The sequence below is a fragment of the Felis catus genome, chromosome C1 (genome assembly GCF_018350175.1).
Source record: "Felis catus isolate Fca126 chromosome C1, F.catus_Fca126_mat1.0, whole genome shotgun sequence".
NCBI lineage: Eukaryota > Metazoa > Chordata > Mammalia > Carnivora > Felidae > Felis > Felis catus.
This window is the reverse complement of record NC_058375.1, coordinates 118,631,003-118,647,772: the sequence shown is the minus strand read 5'-3', so window position 1 is coordinate 118,647,772 and position 16,770 is coordinate 118,631,003. Positions and strand designations below refer to the sequence as shown.

The 16,770-nt window shown below is 47.0% G+C and overlaps 1 protein-coding gene across 9 annotated transcripts in view; it reads left to right on the top strand.

Moving 5' to 3' along the window:
* The window catches only part of CFAP221 (cilia and flagella associated protein 221), a 106,821-nt gene that overhangs the window by 57,335 nt on the left and 32,716 nt on the right, over window positions 1-16,770 (top strand). For all 9 annotated transcript variants that reach the window (XM_045033667.1, XM_045033673.1, XM_045033674.1 and 6 more), the window contains 6 exons: window positions 403-511; window positions 3,824-3,911; window positions 8,501-8,590; window positions 10,843-10,941; window positions 13,158-13,263; window positions 16,453-16,586. In XM_045033667.1, the coding sequence (XP_044889602.1) occupies window positions 403-511; window positions 3,824-3,911; window positions 8,501-8,590; window positions 10,843-10,941; window positions 13,158-13,263; window positions 16,453-16,586 (626 nt within the window). The remainder of the gene's footprint in view (window positions 1-402; window positions 512-3,823; window positions 3,912-8,500; window positions 8,591-10,842; window positions 10,942-13,157; window positions 13,264-16,452; window positions 16,587-16,770) is intronic.

Here is a 16,770-nt window from a genome sequence, read left to right as displayed (position 1 = left end):
TCCAGGCGCCCCACTGCTTGCCACATTTACTGTTAATGAACAGCAGCAACGAAGCTGAGATTGCTGTTGTGTTTTGCCATTAGAAATGTGTTTTTGGGGGCGCCTGGGTGGCTCAGTCGGCTAAGCGTCCGACTTCGGCTCAAGTCATGATCTCACGGTCCGTGAGTTCAAGCCCCGCGTCGGGCTCTGTGCTGACAGCTCAGAGCCTGGAGCCTGCTTCCGATTCTGTGTCTCCCTCTCTCTCTGACCCTCCCCCGTTCATGCTCTGTCTCTCTCTGTCTCAAAAATAAATAAACATTAAAAAAATTTAAAAAAAGAAAGAAAAAGAAAGAAATGTGTTTTTGTCTTAGCAGATGATTCTGATTTGACTCTGGTATAATCATCGTTTGCTTCTGCCCTCAGTTTTGGACCAAGGCAATGAGATTTCAAAAACAAGACAGATGAAGGAAGCACTGTTTGAACAGAAAGTCAGACAGGACACTTATGAGGAGATGGAAAATCACCTTAAGTGGTAAATATTGAGCAATTATTTATATCAAATGAAAATACGGTGTTTTTAGTAATGGCTTTTTTTTTTTTTTTTTTTTTTTTTTTTTTTTTAGTAATGGCTTTTTATACATGAGACACGATGAAATGTAACAGCTTTTTGTGCCCTTTTAGAAGTTTGATTATTCCCTCTCCTCCACTGGCCCTCCGACGTTTCCATTAGGACTAAATTATTGCGAGCAAACACGTTCTCTCCTCAGTGTGACCAGACAGTGGCAGAACCAGGACCCTGCTCCCTCCGGCCACTGCTGCCAGCGTCCCATCTCTCTCTCCGCAGGTGCCCCAGCATTAGCCCCCTGTGCCCTGGGCAGTGTGCCCCAGGGGCCTTGCGGGGAGCCCAGCAGTGCGGGCTAGGGGTTAGGAGAGGCCCTGGGGGGGGGGGGTTCTAAAACTCAGCCGTGAGACTTCTGTCTTGTGCTCCTGCAGTCAAAATAGAGCCCTTTCCACAATTTGTTACCAGTTCATATCAGATGCATCTGTGTGCACAGACTCCGCTAACGTAAACTGTAGGAACTCTTGAATTGAGCTAAAAAAGACACTGTTAGAGTCTTTGAGAGGCCGCCTCGTCCCATGCCCCACCTCCACACTTCCTGGACAGAAGGAAGGTGCGCTGAGCCCCAGGGCCCTCACAGATGCCCCCTGCGGCCCCCCTGCTTGCACAGAGGACCACCCTTAGTTTCTCACGGAAGCACCTCTGCTTCCGTGGCAGTCTGTATCCACGGGCTGGCCTCCGTTAAATGGGAAGAACGCCAAGTACCTTCAGATCATTTTTTAAAATACTCTTTCCGGGGCGCCTGGGTGGCGCAGTCGGTTGAGCGTCCGACTTCAACCAGGTCACGATCTCGCGGTCCGTGAGTTCCAGCCCCGCGTCGGGCTCTGGGCTGATGGCTCAGAGCCTGGAGCCTGTTTCCGATTCTGTGTCTCCCTCTCTCTCTGCCCCTCCCCCGTTCGTGCTCTGTCTCTCTCTGTCCCAAAAATAAATAAACGTTGAAAAAAAAAATTAAAAAAAAAATAATAAAATAAAATAAAATACTCTTTCCCTATTACAAGAAATGATCATGTTGTCATTGCCGAAAACCTGAAAAATACATATTTTTTAAGTGTAGAGAAGGGAAAAAAAAAAATCTCTATAATGTGCTAATGACCACCATTAACCCTGGTGTATTTCCTTCCTTCCGTGCTTCTTCGCAGCATACCTGAAGTCACATCCTAAATTCAGTTTTGTATGCTGTGTTCTTTACCTCATGTTTTCCCCCGGCTGTTTTTGTTGAAAGCTTTTTAAACCTGCCAGTAACACCCATAGACACTTGACATGGGTTCACCGGTTGCTGACATTACGCCACATCTACTCCTCCCTCTCCACATACACACGCTTCACACGCGTCTTTCTTTGAACCATTGGAAAGTAAGTTGCAGATGTCATGAGGCTTCACTCTTAGGGACTTGAGCGTGTAGTTCCTAAGAACAAGGACATTCTCCAACATTACCGTAATCACTTCCAAGAACGCTGACATTGATACCGTAATATTATCATCTCCAGCCTATATGCAGATTTACCCAGTTGTCTCAATAATGTCCTTTCTATCTGGCTTTTTTGTTTGTTTTTGGAGAGGAAGAATCCAGCATCCAAAGGTCATACAATACGTATTTAGCTTCTAGGTCTCTTCACTCTCCTTCACTCTCCTTCTCATCGTAGCTGCTATTTATTTTTGAACATGTGCCAGCCTCCACAGTTAATACACTCCATACCAGAGTTTTCTAAACTGTGGTAAAATTCACCAAATGCAAATTTCACCATCTTAGCCATTTTCAAGTGTACAATGCAGAAGTTTTTCGTGTATTCACGGGGCTGTGCAGCCATCACCATTACTTGACTCCAGAATATTTGCATCACTCCAGAAAGAAACCCCATACCCATTAGGCAGTCGCTCCCCAGTCCCCTCTCCCCTCCCCCAGCACTTGGTGACCACTATTATATCTCTGTAGATTCGCCTATTCTGGACATTTCATTTATTTTTTTATTAAAAAAATTTTTTTTAACGTTTATTTATTTTTGAGACAGAGAGAGACAAAGCATGAATGGGGGAGGGTCAGGGAGAGGGAGACACAGAATCTGAAACAGGCTCCAGGCTCTGAGCTGTCAGCACAGAGCCTGACGCAGGGCTCGAACTCACAGACCACGAGATCATGATCTGAGCCGAAGTCAGACGCTTAACCGACTGAGCCACCCAGGCGCCCCTGGACATTTCATTTAAATGGAATCATACAGGGGCGCCTGGATGGCACAGTTGTTTAAGCACCCACCTTTGGCTCAGGTCGTGATCTCACGGTTCATGAGTTCGAGCCCTGTGATGGGCTCTGTGCTGACAGGTCAGAGCCCGGATTCTGTGTCTCCCTGTCTTTCTCTCTCTCTCTCTGCCCCTCCCCAGCTCACACTCTGTCTCTGTCAAAAATAAATAGACATTAAAAAAAAATAAATGGAATCATACACACCCATATGACCTTTTATAACTGGCTTCTTTCATTTAACACGGTTTAAGGGTTCATCTACATCATAGCATCTATCGGGGCTTTGTTGCTTTTTACGGCTGCATACTATTCCATTGTATGGCCATGCGGTGTTTTGTTTATCCGTTTCTCGGTTGATGGGCATTGGGTGGTCTTTATTTTTTGGCCGTCGTGAATAACGCTGCTGTGAACATTCACACACAAGTTTTTGTGTGAGCTCATCTTTTCAGTCCTCTTGGGTACATGCCTAGGAGTGGAATTGCTTGGTCGCATGGGAACTCGATGTTCAACTTTTTGTGCCACCGCCACACCGTTTTCCGCAGTGGCTGCCCCACTGAACGTTCCTGTCAGCGGTGAAGCCAAGGTTCCAGTTGGCCCACATCCTTGGCAGTGCCTGCTTTGTTGCTGCCGTCATCATCGTCACTGACATCTTCGTGGGTGTGACGTACCAGTACACGAGTCACTCTGGTCCTGATTTCCATTTCCCTCATGACTAGAGATGTTGAGTGTCCGGATTTTTGTTTCATTTATTTATAAAGATCCAGCATGTGTTGTCAGAAGAGAAGCATCATTTTGTAGAACGCATTCTTCATCTCAGCTGTGTTGCTCTAGTCTCCACGGTGTCTGCCCCCCCATGGCCCTGCTCCAATGTCTCAGCACTCCTCTTCCGTTGTAGAGTATAGCTAAGACATTCCATCCCCAAGCCGACCATGGTATTCTGATCGGTTCTGGAAGCTGGTTTTTTTGTTGTTGTTTTTTTTCTCCCCAGGCAGGTGCACCTTGGTAAAGATCATGTGTCTTTAAAATTTAAAAAAGACCTTATTGAAGAGCGGCAAAGAGAAAACGCCAAATACAAGGTCAGAATCACTGTTAGTTTGATGTCGCTGATTGCACCCGATAGGTCGAATTCCGGCTATATGCAAGATGCCACATCAGGAGAAAGAAAACTTAAAGTTGGGGGGAGGAAGCTGATGACAAGTTCATTGTTAACCATAAATCAAGGCCGGCCGTAAGTGTCACGAGAGACCTCTACTAAGTATTGTGGGGATTTCGAAGCCAGAGAGATGAGAGAACTCATTTAATTGAAAAGCTTCCTGGAAGACACGGTATGATTTTGAAAAGCAATAGAGAGGACAGAGGCATTCAATTCAGAGGGAGGGAAATGCCTCAAATTCAGGTTGGAATTCTGGACATTAGGTGCATCTGTCCTGTATTCTGCAGAACATGAAAGTAAGAGGGACACAAAGACAGTGGCCAGGAGCCATGCCAGAGCCAGACAAAAGGTCCAAGTCAGAGATGCTCAAGGGGGCTAAGCAGAGAGCAGGAAACCGGTTGAGGGGAGGGAGCCACAGCTGGGTCGCCAAGGCGGCACCTGTGGATTCAGGGAGTGGGGGGTGGAGACGGGAATGGTGGGGCTAGATCACACCCCTGGGCTTGTCATGGCATGAGAGATGTTGTTCCCTGAGGACAGGTGCAGGGGACACCGGGGACAGGCCTGTAGTGGCCGAAGCACAGGACACACACGGGCCAGAGGAGATAGGGCTTCGCTTGCACCTCCTGTCTCAGGGGCTCGGACTTTGGTGGTAGGACTTGCAGAATCACCACATGTCCTGTTGGCCTGCCGGGGCTGCCATAGCCAAGTACCACAGAGTGCATGGTGTGATCAACGGAAATGTATTTTCTGGTCGTTCTGAAAGCCCAAGATCAAGGTGTTGGCAAGGTTGGCTCCTTGTAAGGGACATGAGGGAGTGATCCCTCTCGTTGGCTTGTAGATGATCGTCTTTTCCCTGTGACTTCATAGTTTCTGTGTCCAGATTTCCTCTTCTAAAGGACACCAGTCACACTGGAGTAGGGCCCACGCCATGACCTCATTTTAACTTGATTACATCTTCAAAGACTGTATCTCCCAATACATCCATATTCTGATGTGACTAGGGGTTAAGATTGCAACATATGACTTTTGGGGACATAATTCAGCCATAACACATATATTTCAGCCCGGGAGTGTGTGCTTCCCACAGTCAGAGACGCACACGGTGGCAGCATTGGGTAGGAGGGACTGCGGAAAAATAGGTATGTTGTCAGATAGTAATATTTTTCTCGTATAGAATACATTTTTCTTCCTCTGTTTTCTTCTTGATTAGAGTCTAAGTCAAGTATCTGAATACATTTATCTTACTTTTCTTTATTTTTCATGAGATAGACAAAAGAATGTAAAATCATTGCATTAGTAAATCTTAGCATTGAGGGAAGGCACATATTAGATTGCATTAGTAAATCTTAGCATTGAGGGAAGGCACATATTAGATTGGCATTTAAATTTAGGTTGATGAGTAGATCAGTTTCTCCATATGTGATTTTCAAAACAAAATACCAAGTTTTCTGTCCACCCTACAGTGGGTGATGTTTTCTTAAAGAATTTTTTTTATGTTTATTTATTTTTGAGAGAGAGAGAGAAAGAGAGACAGAGCGTGAGCAGGGGAGGGGCAGAGAGAGAGGGAGACATAGAATCTGAAGCAGGCTCTAGGCTCTGAGCTGTCAGCACAGAGCCTGATGTGGGGCTCAAAGCCATGAACGGTGAGATCATGACCTGAGCCGAAGTCCAGCGTTTAACCAACTGAGCCACCCAGGTGTCCCTTATTTATTTATTTTTTTGATGATAATTTCTAACATATTTTTTGTATTTTTTGTATTTTTTTTAACATTTATTTATTATTGAGAGAGCATGAGCATGGGAGGGGCAGAGAGAGAGGAGGCAACACAGAATCAGAAGCAAGCTCCAGGCTCTGAGCTGTCAGCACAGAACCCGACGCGGGGCTCGAACTCACAAACCACGAGACCATGACCCGAGTCAAAGTCGGACGCTCAACCAACTGCGCCACCCAGGCACCCCTCTAACTGTTTTAGAGATGAAGGTGATACAGACATGGCACGACCAGGTCAATGTGACCGTTAGGGCTGGAATTGCCAGCATTTGGTGGACGGGCCAACCCAACTGTGCGTTCGCGTGGCAAGTGTGCTTAGTGAATACTCACTGTCTGTAAGATTCTGCTGGAGAATAAGCCACTTTACCTGCCCTCAAGAAGGGCATAGTCCAGAAGGGGCAGAGAAACATGAAGGGATGATTTAAAAATGTACCAACTGCAGTAATTAAAGGGTAAAGAAAAGGAGACGATAGGATGATTCCTAAGTGTCCAGCTCGATGCTTGCTGGCGATTTTAAATGAGATCCCAAATACCAAAGAAGGGGGAAGATGAAAAGTTCAGTTTGGGGCATGTTGTTGGGGGGACTGGAGGGCATCCAGGTGGCGGCTGAAGGAACAAGTCCTCAGCAGAGAGGGAGCCACTAGACCACGGAGGAGCCCGGTGACCTGGGGAAAGTGAATGGTGCGAGAAGCTGGTAACTCAAGACTGGACATCTAGAGAAGCTCCTGATTTGAGGGAAGAGCAGCAGACGATGGAGAAGACAGAAGGGAGGTGGTCAGGGAGGTCAGGAGAAACGGACAACGCTGAGAAAACCGATGGGGGAGAGATCCAGGATGGCAGGGCCTGAGAAGAACCCATGGCGTTTGGCCATTTGGAGGCCTTTGTTTGCCTTAGCGACAGCAATCCTGGGAGACATGCGGAGGTAAAAAGCCAAATTTCAATTGCCCAAAGAATGTATGGAAGCGAGTAGATGGTTTCTTGAAAAGTTGAGATGAGCAGGGGCGAGGAGTCAGGGCCTAGACCGTTAGAGGGGGATGAAGTGTCAAGGAGGTTGGTTTCTGAGTTGGCAGACTCGGGCGTGTTTGTACACGGAGAGCAAAGAGCAATCCCAGAAGAAAAGGCTTCTCTGATCCAGGAAGCAGAGACAGCCGTGAGCAGGGGCTGGAGAGAGGCCTGCAGAGAGTCGTGAGCGTCCGCAAAGGTGCCCGAGTAGAGCAGGAAAGGAGCCGTCACACCCTTAACAACACCCACCAGGACCCTGAGCCCCAGTGCAGGTGGACTGTTGCAGAGACCCTATTCTGTGTGTCCGGGAGATTTCATCTGGCAGCCGAATCCTGGCAAGTGACCCAGCGGCAAGGAACACCTGGAGGCCCAAGGCAGGTGGCAGAAAGGCGAATGAGAGAGAGCTGGACGGGGGTGTGGAGGGAGTGGAGGGAGTAGGCATTATAGCAGGATGATGGGCTTTTCCTCGGGAGATGATCAATGATAGTGAATTCCAAAATGCGCATTGGAAATAAGTAGAGTCTTGATAAACGTATAATACATCACCCTCCTCTCTCTTCTGGCTACCAACCTATTTGCCATTCCCTTCTTTAAGGTGCTTATTTTATTTTATTTTTAGTCCTGGTGGAGGTCTGGTGTCTCCCCCACAAAATCTGTATTTTGAAGCTAAGATCCACAGTCAGCTCCCAGATACATGCCCATCAGAGCTGCACAGCTTACCCCCTGGTGACAATAATACAGTTCTCTTGTTTCTCATGTTAGTGTGGTGATCAGAGTACCTTTCTTTCCGTTAGGTCTTTGGAAATGATTGTAAACAGGGGCGTCCGGGTGGTTCAGTCAGTTAAGCATCTGACTTTGGCTCAGGTCATCATCTCTCGGACTGTGAGTTCGAGCCCCGCGTCAGGCTCTGTGCTGACAGCTCAGAGGCCTGGAGCCTGCCTCGGATTCTGTGTCTCCCTCTCTCTCTGCCCCTGCCCCACTCACACGCTGTCTCACTCTCTCAAAAATAAATGTTTAAAAAGAAATTTTTTTAAATGATTGCAAACAGCGTATGCACAAAGCAAGCTAGATTTAGAAGTCACTTAAATAATAAAAACCACAGGTAAAAACCAGTAAGTTTTTGCAGTGTGCACAGTCCCCTTTTCCCCGAAAGCAGGTGTATGTGGGGATATCATTCCCAGCCCAGCCAGCCAGCCTTCCCGGGAGTGTCCCAGTGTCCCGGGGCTCCTGGTTCAGGGGAAGCAGGAGGTGAGGGAGGGGAGCAGCCTGGGGGGACACTTCCTCCAGGGAAGGGGCAGATCCGCATCCACCTGCACCGCCCAGGAGAGGGGGAGGGATTATGGGGCCTTTGTTGAACCTGATGCTGAGATAATCCACTCTGAAGAGCTTGAAACTTTACTGAGACATTAAATTTCTTTTAAATGAAATCTCTGCACTCCCGTAGTTACACGGTTTTCTAAAATACTTTCTGTGAATTTTAAATGTCTTGGAAATGATTGCCAGAACCACTGTCCCCTGGTTATGAAAACAAAGTGCTGGGTCCGTGCGTCTGTAACCAACCCCTATGTGGAAACAGTGAGTGTAATTATAACAGTCACTTGAAACTTCTGTCAGGCTCCCAGCCAGACCTCATGGCGGGTGTGGCCGATCACTTGATGGGTTGCTGTCAGTTTGAAAGAGATGCAACGTTGTGCGCGTTTGTATTCAATTTTAATATTTTTGTTGATTAAAAAACCCAGCTAGATAGAGGAGATCCCATTTTGGATGAGGAATTTCAGCGCCTCAAGACAGAAGTCAGCCACAAACGGGTTGTTCATAATCTGGAAGAAGTAGGTAACTTTCCTTTATTTGGGACCTAATTTTTGGTAGCCCTTTATGATGCTTCTTTTTATTATTTATTTTTTTTTGTTAAATGTTTATTTTTTTTTTAATTTTTTTTTTCTCAACGTTTTTATTTATTTTTGGGACAGAGAGAGACAGAGCATGAACGGGGGAGGGGCAGAGAGAGAGGGAGACACAGAATTGGAAACAGGCTCCAGGCTCCGAGCCATCAGCCCAGAGCCCGACGCGGGGCTTGAACTCACGGACCGCGAGATCGTGACCTGGCTGAAGTCGGACGCTTAACCGACTGCGCCACCCAGGCGCCCCAAATGTTTATTTATTTTTGAGAGAGACAGAGACAGAATGCGAGTGGGTTAAGGGCAGAGAGCGAGGGAGACACAGAATCCGAAGCAGGCTCCAGGCTCTGAGTTGTCGGCACAGAGCCCAACGTGGGGCTCGAACCCACGAACCATGAGATCATGACCTGAGCCGAAGTCAGATGCTCAACCGACTGAGCCACCCAGGGGCCTATAATGCTTATTTTTAAAACACTGAATAATTTTATAGAAACACTTCCACTAAGAGAGGCTTGCTAACTTTTAATTTACGTTTACATTTTAACGTACATTTTCAGAGTGGGTTTTTTTTGCTACGTTTTTGCAAGCGAAGCATCAAAAGTCATTCATTAATGTTACCCTTGAAATGAACGACTTTAAATTCTTTGGCTCTTCTCTGCCTCTCTACTTTCTCCTTTTTGGCTCTTTTTTGTTGTTGTTTCCCTTTGCTCTCCAAGCCCCTCTGCAGGTCCTCGAGGTGGGTCCCAGGGCCTCGTTCCTTGCCTCCTGCATGACGGGAAGCCAGAAGCCAGAGTCGTGGTCCCAGCTCTACCACTGAGTTGGGACCAGGGAAAAGCCCTCTTAGCCTCTGTGCCTCAGTGTCCTCAAACATAAAAAGGGGACAGTGGCCCCTCCCCCTGAGAGTCCTCTGTCATGTGATAGTGTCTGGTTAAAACCCCCAATTTTTATTTATTTTATTTTATTTTTATTTTATTTTATTTATTTTTTTTAAAACCCCGATGTTTAATTTTGAAAATGAAAACAATTCTTAATGTTCCCCACCCCCATCATTCTCGATTTTTATTCCTGGGTTTGCCACCTCTGAATTTTCTTACCTCTTTTCTTCTCCCTACATTTAATCTGGCCACAAAGTCTTGCCCATAGCTCCTCCTCCACGAAAGCACACGTGAGCTCAAGCCTTCGTGTCTTACCCTCAACTATTCCAACAGATTGTTCGTTCATATATCTGCCCGTCCTCCCTGCCCCCTGCAGCCCACTGCATATGCCAGTGTGAGACTAATTCACTGTATACCCAGCCTGGGGCTCGAACCCACAGCCCCGAGATCATGAGTCTCACACACACTGCCGACTGAGGCAGCCAGATGCCCTGAGACTGATTCACGTTTGATGCCTTTTTCTTCATAGCGTTTCCCTGCTCAAGAACCCACAGTGCCTGAGGTTCTGGCTGGCCTCAGTGGACCCCCAGACACCCATTCCTCCCCAGTCTACACACTCTGTGCCACGATATGCAAGCACTGTGTGGTGCTTGAGGGCGGGGCTGAGCAGAGCACTCCTCCTTCTGCACTGGGGGGGTTGGAGGGGGTCATAGAGTCTGCGCCTCTCAATGTGGCAGTGCCAGCACCCACCACATGGGACTGATTGCTCTGCAAGCCTCTTCCTCTTCAGGGTTGCATGTATTTGCCTGAGCTTCTCTAGACTCTAAAATTTCCTTAAAAAAAAAAAAAACAACATTTATTTATTTTGAGAGACAGCGTGAGCAGAAGACGGACAGAGAGAGACACACAGAATCCGAAGCAGGCTCCAGGCCCTGAGCCGTCAGCACAGAGCCCAATGTAGGGCTCAAACTCACCAACTGTGAGATCATGACCCGAGCCGAAGTCGGATGCTTAACCAACCGAGCCACCCAGGCGCCCCTAGACTGTAAATTTCTTAAAACCCAAATCGCAAATCCCACGTTTGCCGCCCCCACCCCCTGCAAGAAGTCTCTTTATTGCTACATACACTTAAAGTGCTGAATAAATGCTCATTCAGTAGCAGAACAAATAAATAATAACTTGATTTGGGATCGAAGTCTACGTTTTTATTAAATGCTCATGCCTGGAGTTAAATAAATGTTTTTATTAAATGCTCATGCCTGGAGTTGAATTTTAAGTCTAAGATGTGCCTGTGTTCTGTGTTCACAGAAAATCAAGGAATTGCATCCTAATTTTGATCCACTCATTAATAATACTTGGGTCAACAGGTTCAGGGCGCAAAGGCGGTTTCAACAAGCAGCACGCAAGGTGAGTCCCAGCACCAGACGGAAATTTCAATCCGTGTAGCCCTCAGCACAAGGAAATCAAGCAGTGAATTTTTTTTATAACAGCTTTATTGAGGGATAATTCACATACCATAAAACTCACTCTTGGTAAAGTAGACAGTTTGGTGGGTTTTAATATATTTACAGAGTGGTACAGCCATCACCATCCACGCTTAAGAACATTTTTTTAAAAGTTTATTGAAGTATAGCTGACATACAATGTTTTATTAGTTTCAGGTGTACGATTGGGCAATCAACAATTAATTTTAGAACATTTTTTATCACCTCAAAGAGAAACCTGGTTCCCATTAGGAGCCCCTCTCCATCCCCCAGTCCCTGGCAACCACTGATCTGTTTCTGTCTCTATGGATTCACCTCTTCTGGACATTTTTTTTTAATGTTTATTTATTTTTGAGAGACAGAGACAGAGACAGAGTGTGAGCAAGGGAGGAACAGAGAGAGGGAAACACAGAATCCAAAGCAGGCTCCAGGCTCCGAGCTCTCAGCACAGAGCCTGACACGGGGCTCGAACCCACAGATTGCCAGATCATGACCTGAACCGAAGTCGAACCCTCAACCGACTGAGCCACCCAGGTGCCCCTCGAGCAGTGTTTTCAGTGTGGACTGATGACAATCTAGGGGGAGAGAGGCAGAGCCTGCTGATGGGTGACCTGTGTGTCAACCTCCAGGGCCCTGTAGGGCTCTGCATGTGTGAACAGAGGTGGCCCCAAGATGCTCCAGTGTGGGGAAGAAAGTGGTGGAAAGAGGCAGCACAAAACTGTCAAGGGACGAGGGCAGAGGTGTTGACAATGGGCAAACAACAGTGAGACTGGCCAGGCTGGCTTCCCCAGCAGCGGGACCACACGGCCTTTCTGGGGTGAGCCCTCTAGTGTGAAAAAGTATTGTCAGCAGTCATGTGCTTTGCTCTAAGTGATGGCTCAGTCTTTCCCTCACTCCTCAGCAAGACTGTCAGCTCAATGTACAAATATGCGCCCAGTTTGATGACTTCTTGCCATCTCCCTGGATCGGCCACAGCCCCATCATCCCCTGCCTGGACCAGGGCAACAGCTCTCCCTGTGTCCAGTGCCCCCATGGCAGCCGGACTAGCATTCCCAAAACTTGAAGGTGACGACGCCTCTCCCCTGGTAAAACCCTCCAGAGCCTTCCCATTGCAATCGGAATGAAGTGCCCAACTGTTGTCAAGGCCAAGGCCACACTGGACTTCTCTCTGTCCCTTAAATAGGTCTCCTTTGTTCCTGAAACAGGATCTTCATACTCGCTGGTTCCTCTGCTCTGAATTCTCTTCCCAGGTCATTCTCTCCTCCTCATCAAGTCTGAGATCAAGCCTCACGTCCTCAGTGAGGTCTTGCCTAATTATTCTTGCACCAGTGGCCAGACCAACCCCCTTTCCAGTCCCTCGGTCATGCCCTTGTGCATTTACTCTTTTATCATCTTCATGGTATTTATCCTGTAGATTCATTTAAATGTTTATTGTTATCACCCCCGCACACCCACACCAACACACACACACACACACACACACACACACCTAGAACATCAGTTCTGTGCAGGCAGGACAATTGTTTGATCTCATGGTATCTGCAATACCTTGAACAGAACTGGCCACAGCACTGGCACGTCGTACTATTTATTTGTTAAATAGAGTCCTTTACAGGATGGAAAGGGGTATTAATCATGGAAGGAATGATCCTTTCAGCCACAGCTTTGTGCACAGGTAGCACTCACCTCCAGTAGCAGGTGCTCTGGGTGCAAAGCACAGTGATAGACAGTTAGCATTGCCCAAAATCCACAGCCCTGTTCCCACACAGCCGTCTATTTATTTGGTCCCTCCACTCTGAAAATAACACAGCAGGAGCATTATTATTCAGATACACTAAAAAGAAGGAATGTGGGACTAGTCATTCTTTCCACTCTGGAAATAGAAAAACAGGGCTCATAAATTGGGTGGGACAAGGCCAGATGACATCTTGGTCTTTGTTTGTATTCAGGCAAGTCAACATGGCTGAGACCTTGAAGTCCCTGTGGCCTCACCCTGGGGCAGCGTGCCATTTTCCCTGTGAAGTCTGACTTAGAGCCGAGGCCTCAGCCCTTAGCGTGGTTGGGGAAAATGAATTAACTCGTACGTCAAAATGAGCATGTACCAATTTAATAATCTGAAGCTGTCCCTTCTCATTCCAGATCATGGTTCATCGGAGGTTACTCATTATGCTGAGTGCTATTCATAACATGGACAGAGAGACCATAATCAGAAAGCTCAGCCAAGGAAGACAGACAATAACATCAGGTAAAGCACAGCTGTCAGGTGCAACGATGCTTCGGCCATAAGTTGTCTGAACATGATTCTTCTGTGTAATGAGGTTAGCTGCATAGAGGTAAAACAGTTTCATAAATCACATCCATTAGGGTTTTGTTTTGTTTTGTTTTTTATGGCCACCATAACAAAGCGACACAAACTTAATGGCTGAAAACAAACATAAATGTATTATCGCACATTGCTGGAGGTCAGGAGTCTAAAATCAAGGTGTCAGTGGTGCTGGCTCCTTCTGGAGGTTCCAGCCGAGAGTCTGTTCTGGTCTTTCCAGCTTCCAGAGGCCCTTTCCTCATACCACTCTGACCTCTTGCTTCAGTTGTGACATCTCCTCTGACTGTGACCCTTCTGCCTCCCTCTTACATGGGTCCTGTGACAACATTGGGCCCACCTGGATCACTCAGGACACTCTCCGTATCTCAGATCCTTAACTCAATCACACCTGCAAAGTCCCTTTTATCATGTAAGGTGATGGAGTCACAGCTCCCGGGGAACTGAACGTGCACATCTTTTAAGGGGACCACCTTTCGGCCTACCCAGGACATGAATCAGACTTCCCCACCAGGTTTGGTTGAAATGCCCAACCGAGAGTTAGCAAGGCCGACCAACCGGGTCAAGTTGTAATGTCCTCAAAGGCTGGGTATGGTTTAATCTCTTGTTTTGTGTGCCCTCTGTTCTGTCGGGTCATCAGAGAGACCGGAGTAGTCCATATTCCTACTTGCTGACTGAGTGGCTGCATCTGGTGCTGTCTCAACCTACCATTTGCACAAAAAGCTTTTTATCTCATATCATCTTTGCTACTTAAAGGCATTCCAGTCCTTGGATACCCGAGTTGACTGGGCTGTTGGAGCCACGCTCTCAGTGGCTTCTGGGAGTCCAAAAGCTGTGTCACCATCTACTCCATCTGCGGCTTGTTTGCAGACCCACGGGCAGGCCCCTGTCCTTCCAGACCCTTCCTGCCCTCCCTAGCCTGAGGCCTCCGAGCCTGGCTCTTTGTTCTTCCTCTCCTTCAAGATCTGGATAGGTGTTTTTTTTTCAAAATATTTTATCGCATTTTAATCCTTTTTTTTTTTTCTTCATCCAGTGCTGTTTATTGAGTCCATTATCAGAGGAAGAAAATACTTGCCATTTATCACAAAACAGTGGGCTGGGCTTCACCACAGGAGTGTGTGGTTTGGGGGGCAGCAGGTGTGAGGCTTGGAGTCCTGCAGAGGACTCCACATAGCCCCAAGGGAGGGACAAGCCCCGGTTCTTCCTCCCCTTCAAGATCCAGATGGGTATTTTGTTTTTTATAACATTTTATTGCACTTTAATTATGCTTTTTTCTGGGGCACCCGGGTGGCTGAGTCAGTTAAGCATCCAGCTCTTGGTTTGGGCTCAGGTCATGATCTCAGGGTTTCATGAGTTCGAGCCCCACATCGGACTCTGCTCTGGCATCGCAGAGCTTGCTTGAAATTCTCTCTCTCCCTCTCTGTCTGTCCCTCCCCCACTCGCGTTGTCTGTCTCTCTCAAGTAAATACATAAATAAACTTTAAAAAGAAATTATGTTTTTGGGGCACCTGGGTGGCTCAGTCAGTTGGGCATCAGACTTTGGCTCAGGTCATGATCTCACAGTTCGTGAGTTTGAGTCTCGCATCAGGCTCACTGCTGTCAGCGCAGAGCCTGCTTGGGATCCTTTGTCCCCTTTCTCTCCCCCTTTCCCCACTCATGTGCTCTCTCTCTCTCTCTCTCTCAAAAATAAATAAAACATTTTTTTTAATTATGCTTTTTTCCCCTCCTATATTATTTTGATGTCCGGTATTGATGTTTCTAATAAAGGAACTCTTCAAGTATTGTTTTGTTTTGTTTTTTAATTTTTTTAAATGTTTATTCTTGAGAGAGAGAGAGACAAGAACTCCAGTGGGGGAGGGGCAGAGAGAGAGGGAGACGCAGAATCCGAAACAGGTTCCAGACTCTGAGCTGTCAGCACAGAGCTGGACTCGGGGCCCAAACTCGTGAACCATTAGATCATGACCTGAACCGAAGTCGGACACTCAACTAACTGAGCCATCCAGACACCCCCTTTTTTAAAGTATTGTAAAGTTTACCTGTTAATTATATATGGACCCATGTAAAATGTCTTCGTGGTTTTTTTTTTTTTTTAGTTTTTTTTTAATGTTTATATATTTTTGAGAAAGAGAGAGAGAGAACATGAGTGGGGGAGAAGCAGAGAGAGAGGGGGACAGAGGATCTGAAGGGGGCTCCACGATGACAGTAGAGAGCCAGATTTCAGGGCTCGAACTCGCAAACTGTGAGATCATGACCTGAGCCAAAGTTGGACGCTCAAGCAACTGAGCCACCCAAACGCCCCTTCATATGTCTTTTTTTTTTTTTAATTTTTTTTTCAACGTTTTTTATTTATTTTTGGGACAGAGAGAGACAGAGCATGAACGGGGGAGGGGCAGAGAGAGAGGGAGACACAGAATCGGAAACAGGCTCCAGGCTCCGAGCCATCAGCCCAGAGGCTGATGCGGGGCTCGAACTCCCGGACCGCGAGATCGTGACCTGGCTGAAGTCGGACGCTTAACCGACTGCGCCACCCAGGCGCCCCCATATGTCTTTTTTTAATATGATCTTTTTCTTTGCTGACAAGGACAAAGAATATTCATTAGCAATCCTTGCGTTAGGAATTATAGTTTTTTTGGAGGTAAAAAAATGAAATTTTTAAAAATTGGAAAAGGGGTGAGATAAAGAACTAAAGAAAACTACAAATGGGACCGTATGCATAGACCTCTATTCTTTTCTTTTTTTTTTAATTTTTTTTAATTTTTATTTTTTAATGTTTATTTATTTTTAAGAGGGAAAGAGAGACAGAGTGAGAGTAAGGGAGGGGCAGAGAGGAAAGAGAGAGAAACAGAATCAGAAGCAGGCTCCAGGCTCTGAGCTGTCAGCACAGAGCCCGATGTGGGGCTCGAACTCATTAACCGTGAGATTATGACCTGAGCAGAAGTCGGATGCTTAACTAACTGAGCCACCCAGACACCCCAGACCTCTATTCTTTTCCACAATGGCATGCAGCACGTATCCACTAATTGGTGGGTGGCAAATAAGAAACTGAAGATGGTAATTTCACATAAAAATACCCCAAGAACTCCCCCAAAGTGCTCTTTTGTTTCTCATCCACAGATAAGAATTCGTCCAGACACCTCCTGTCCCAGATCAGTCGAGATGATTATTCCAGCTCGTTCTTTGTCTCACCCAAGAAAGTGCTGCCCTTCGCCTTCCCATCCTACAGTCCTCCTCAGAGCTCCAACGAGTTGGTAGGTGCTGTTGGGCTGTGGGGTGGGGACGGGGCGCGAGCAGATGCTTGTTGGGCAGATGCCAAGGCAAGCCGTACCTCAGTCTCTGTCCCTTCACCTCCCCCTGAGAAGCTCCCAGGGGACACCTGTGCCCAGGGACTTGTGACCAGTGGGAAACCAGGGATCATCTACTGCCGCCTGCCCG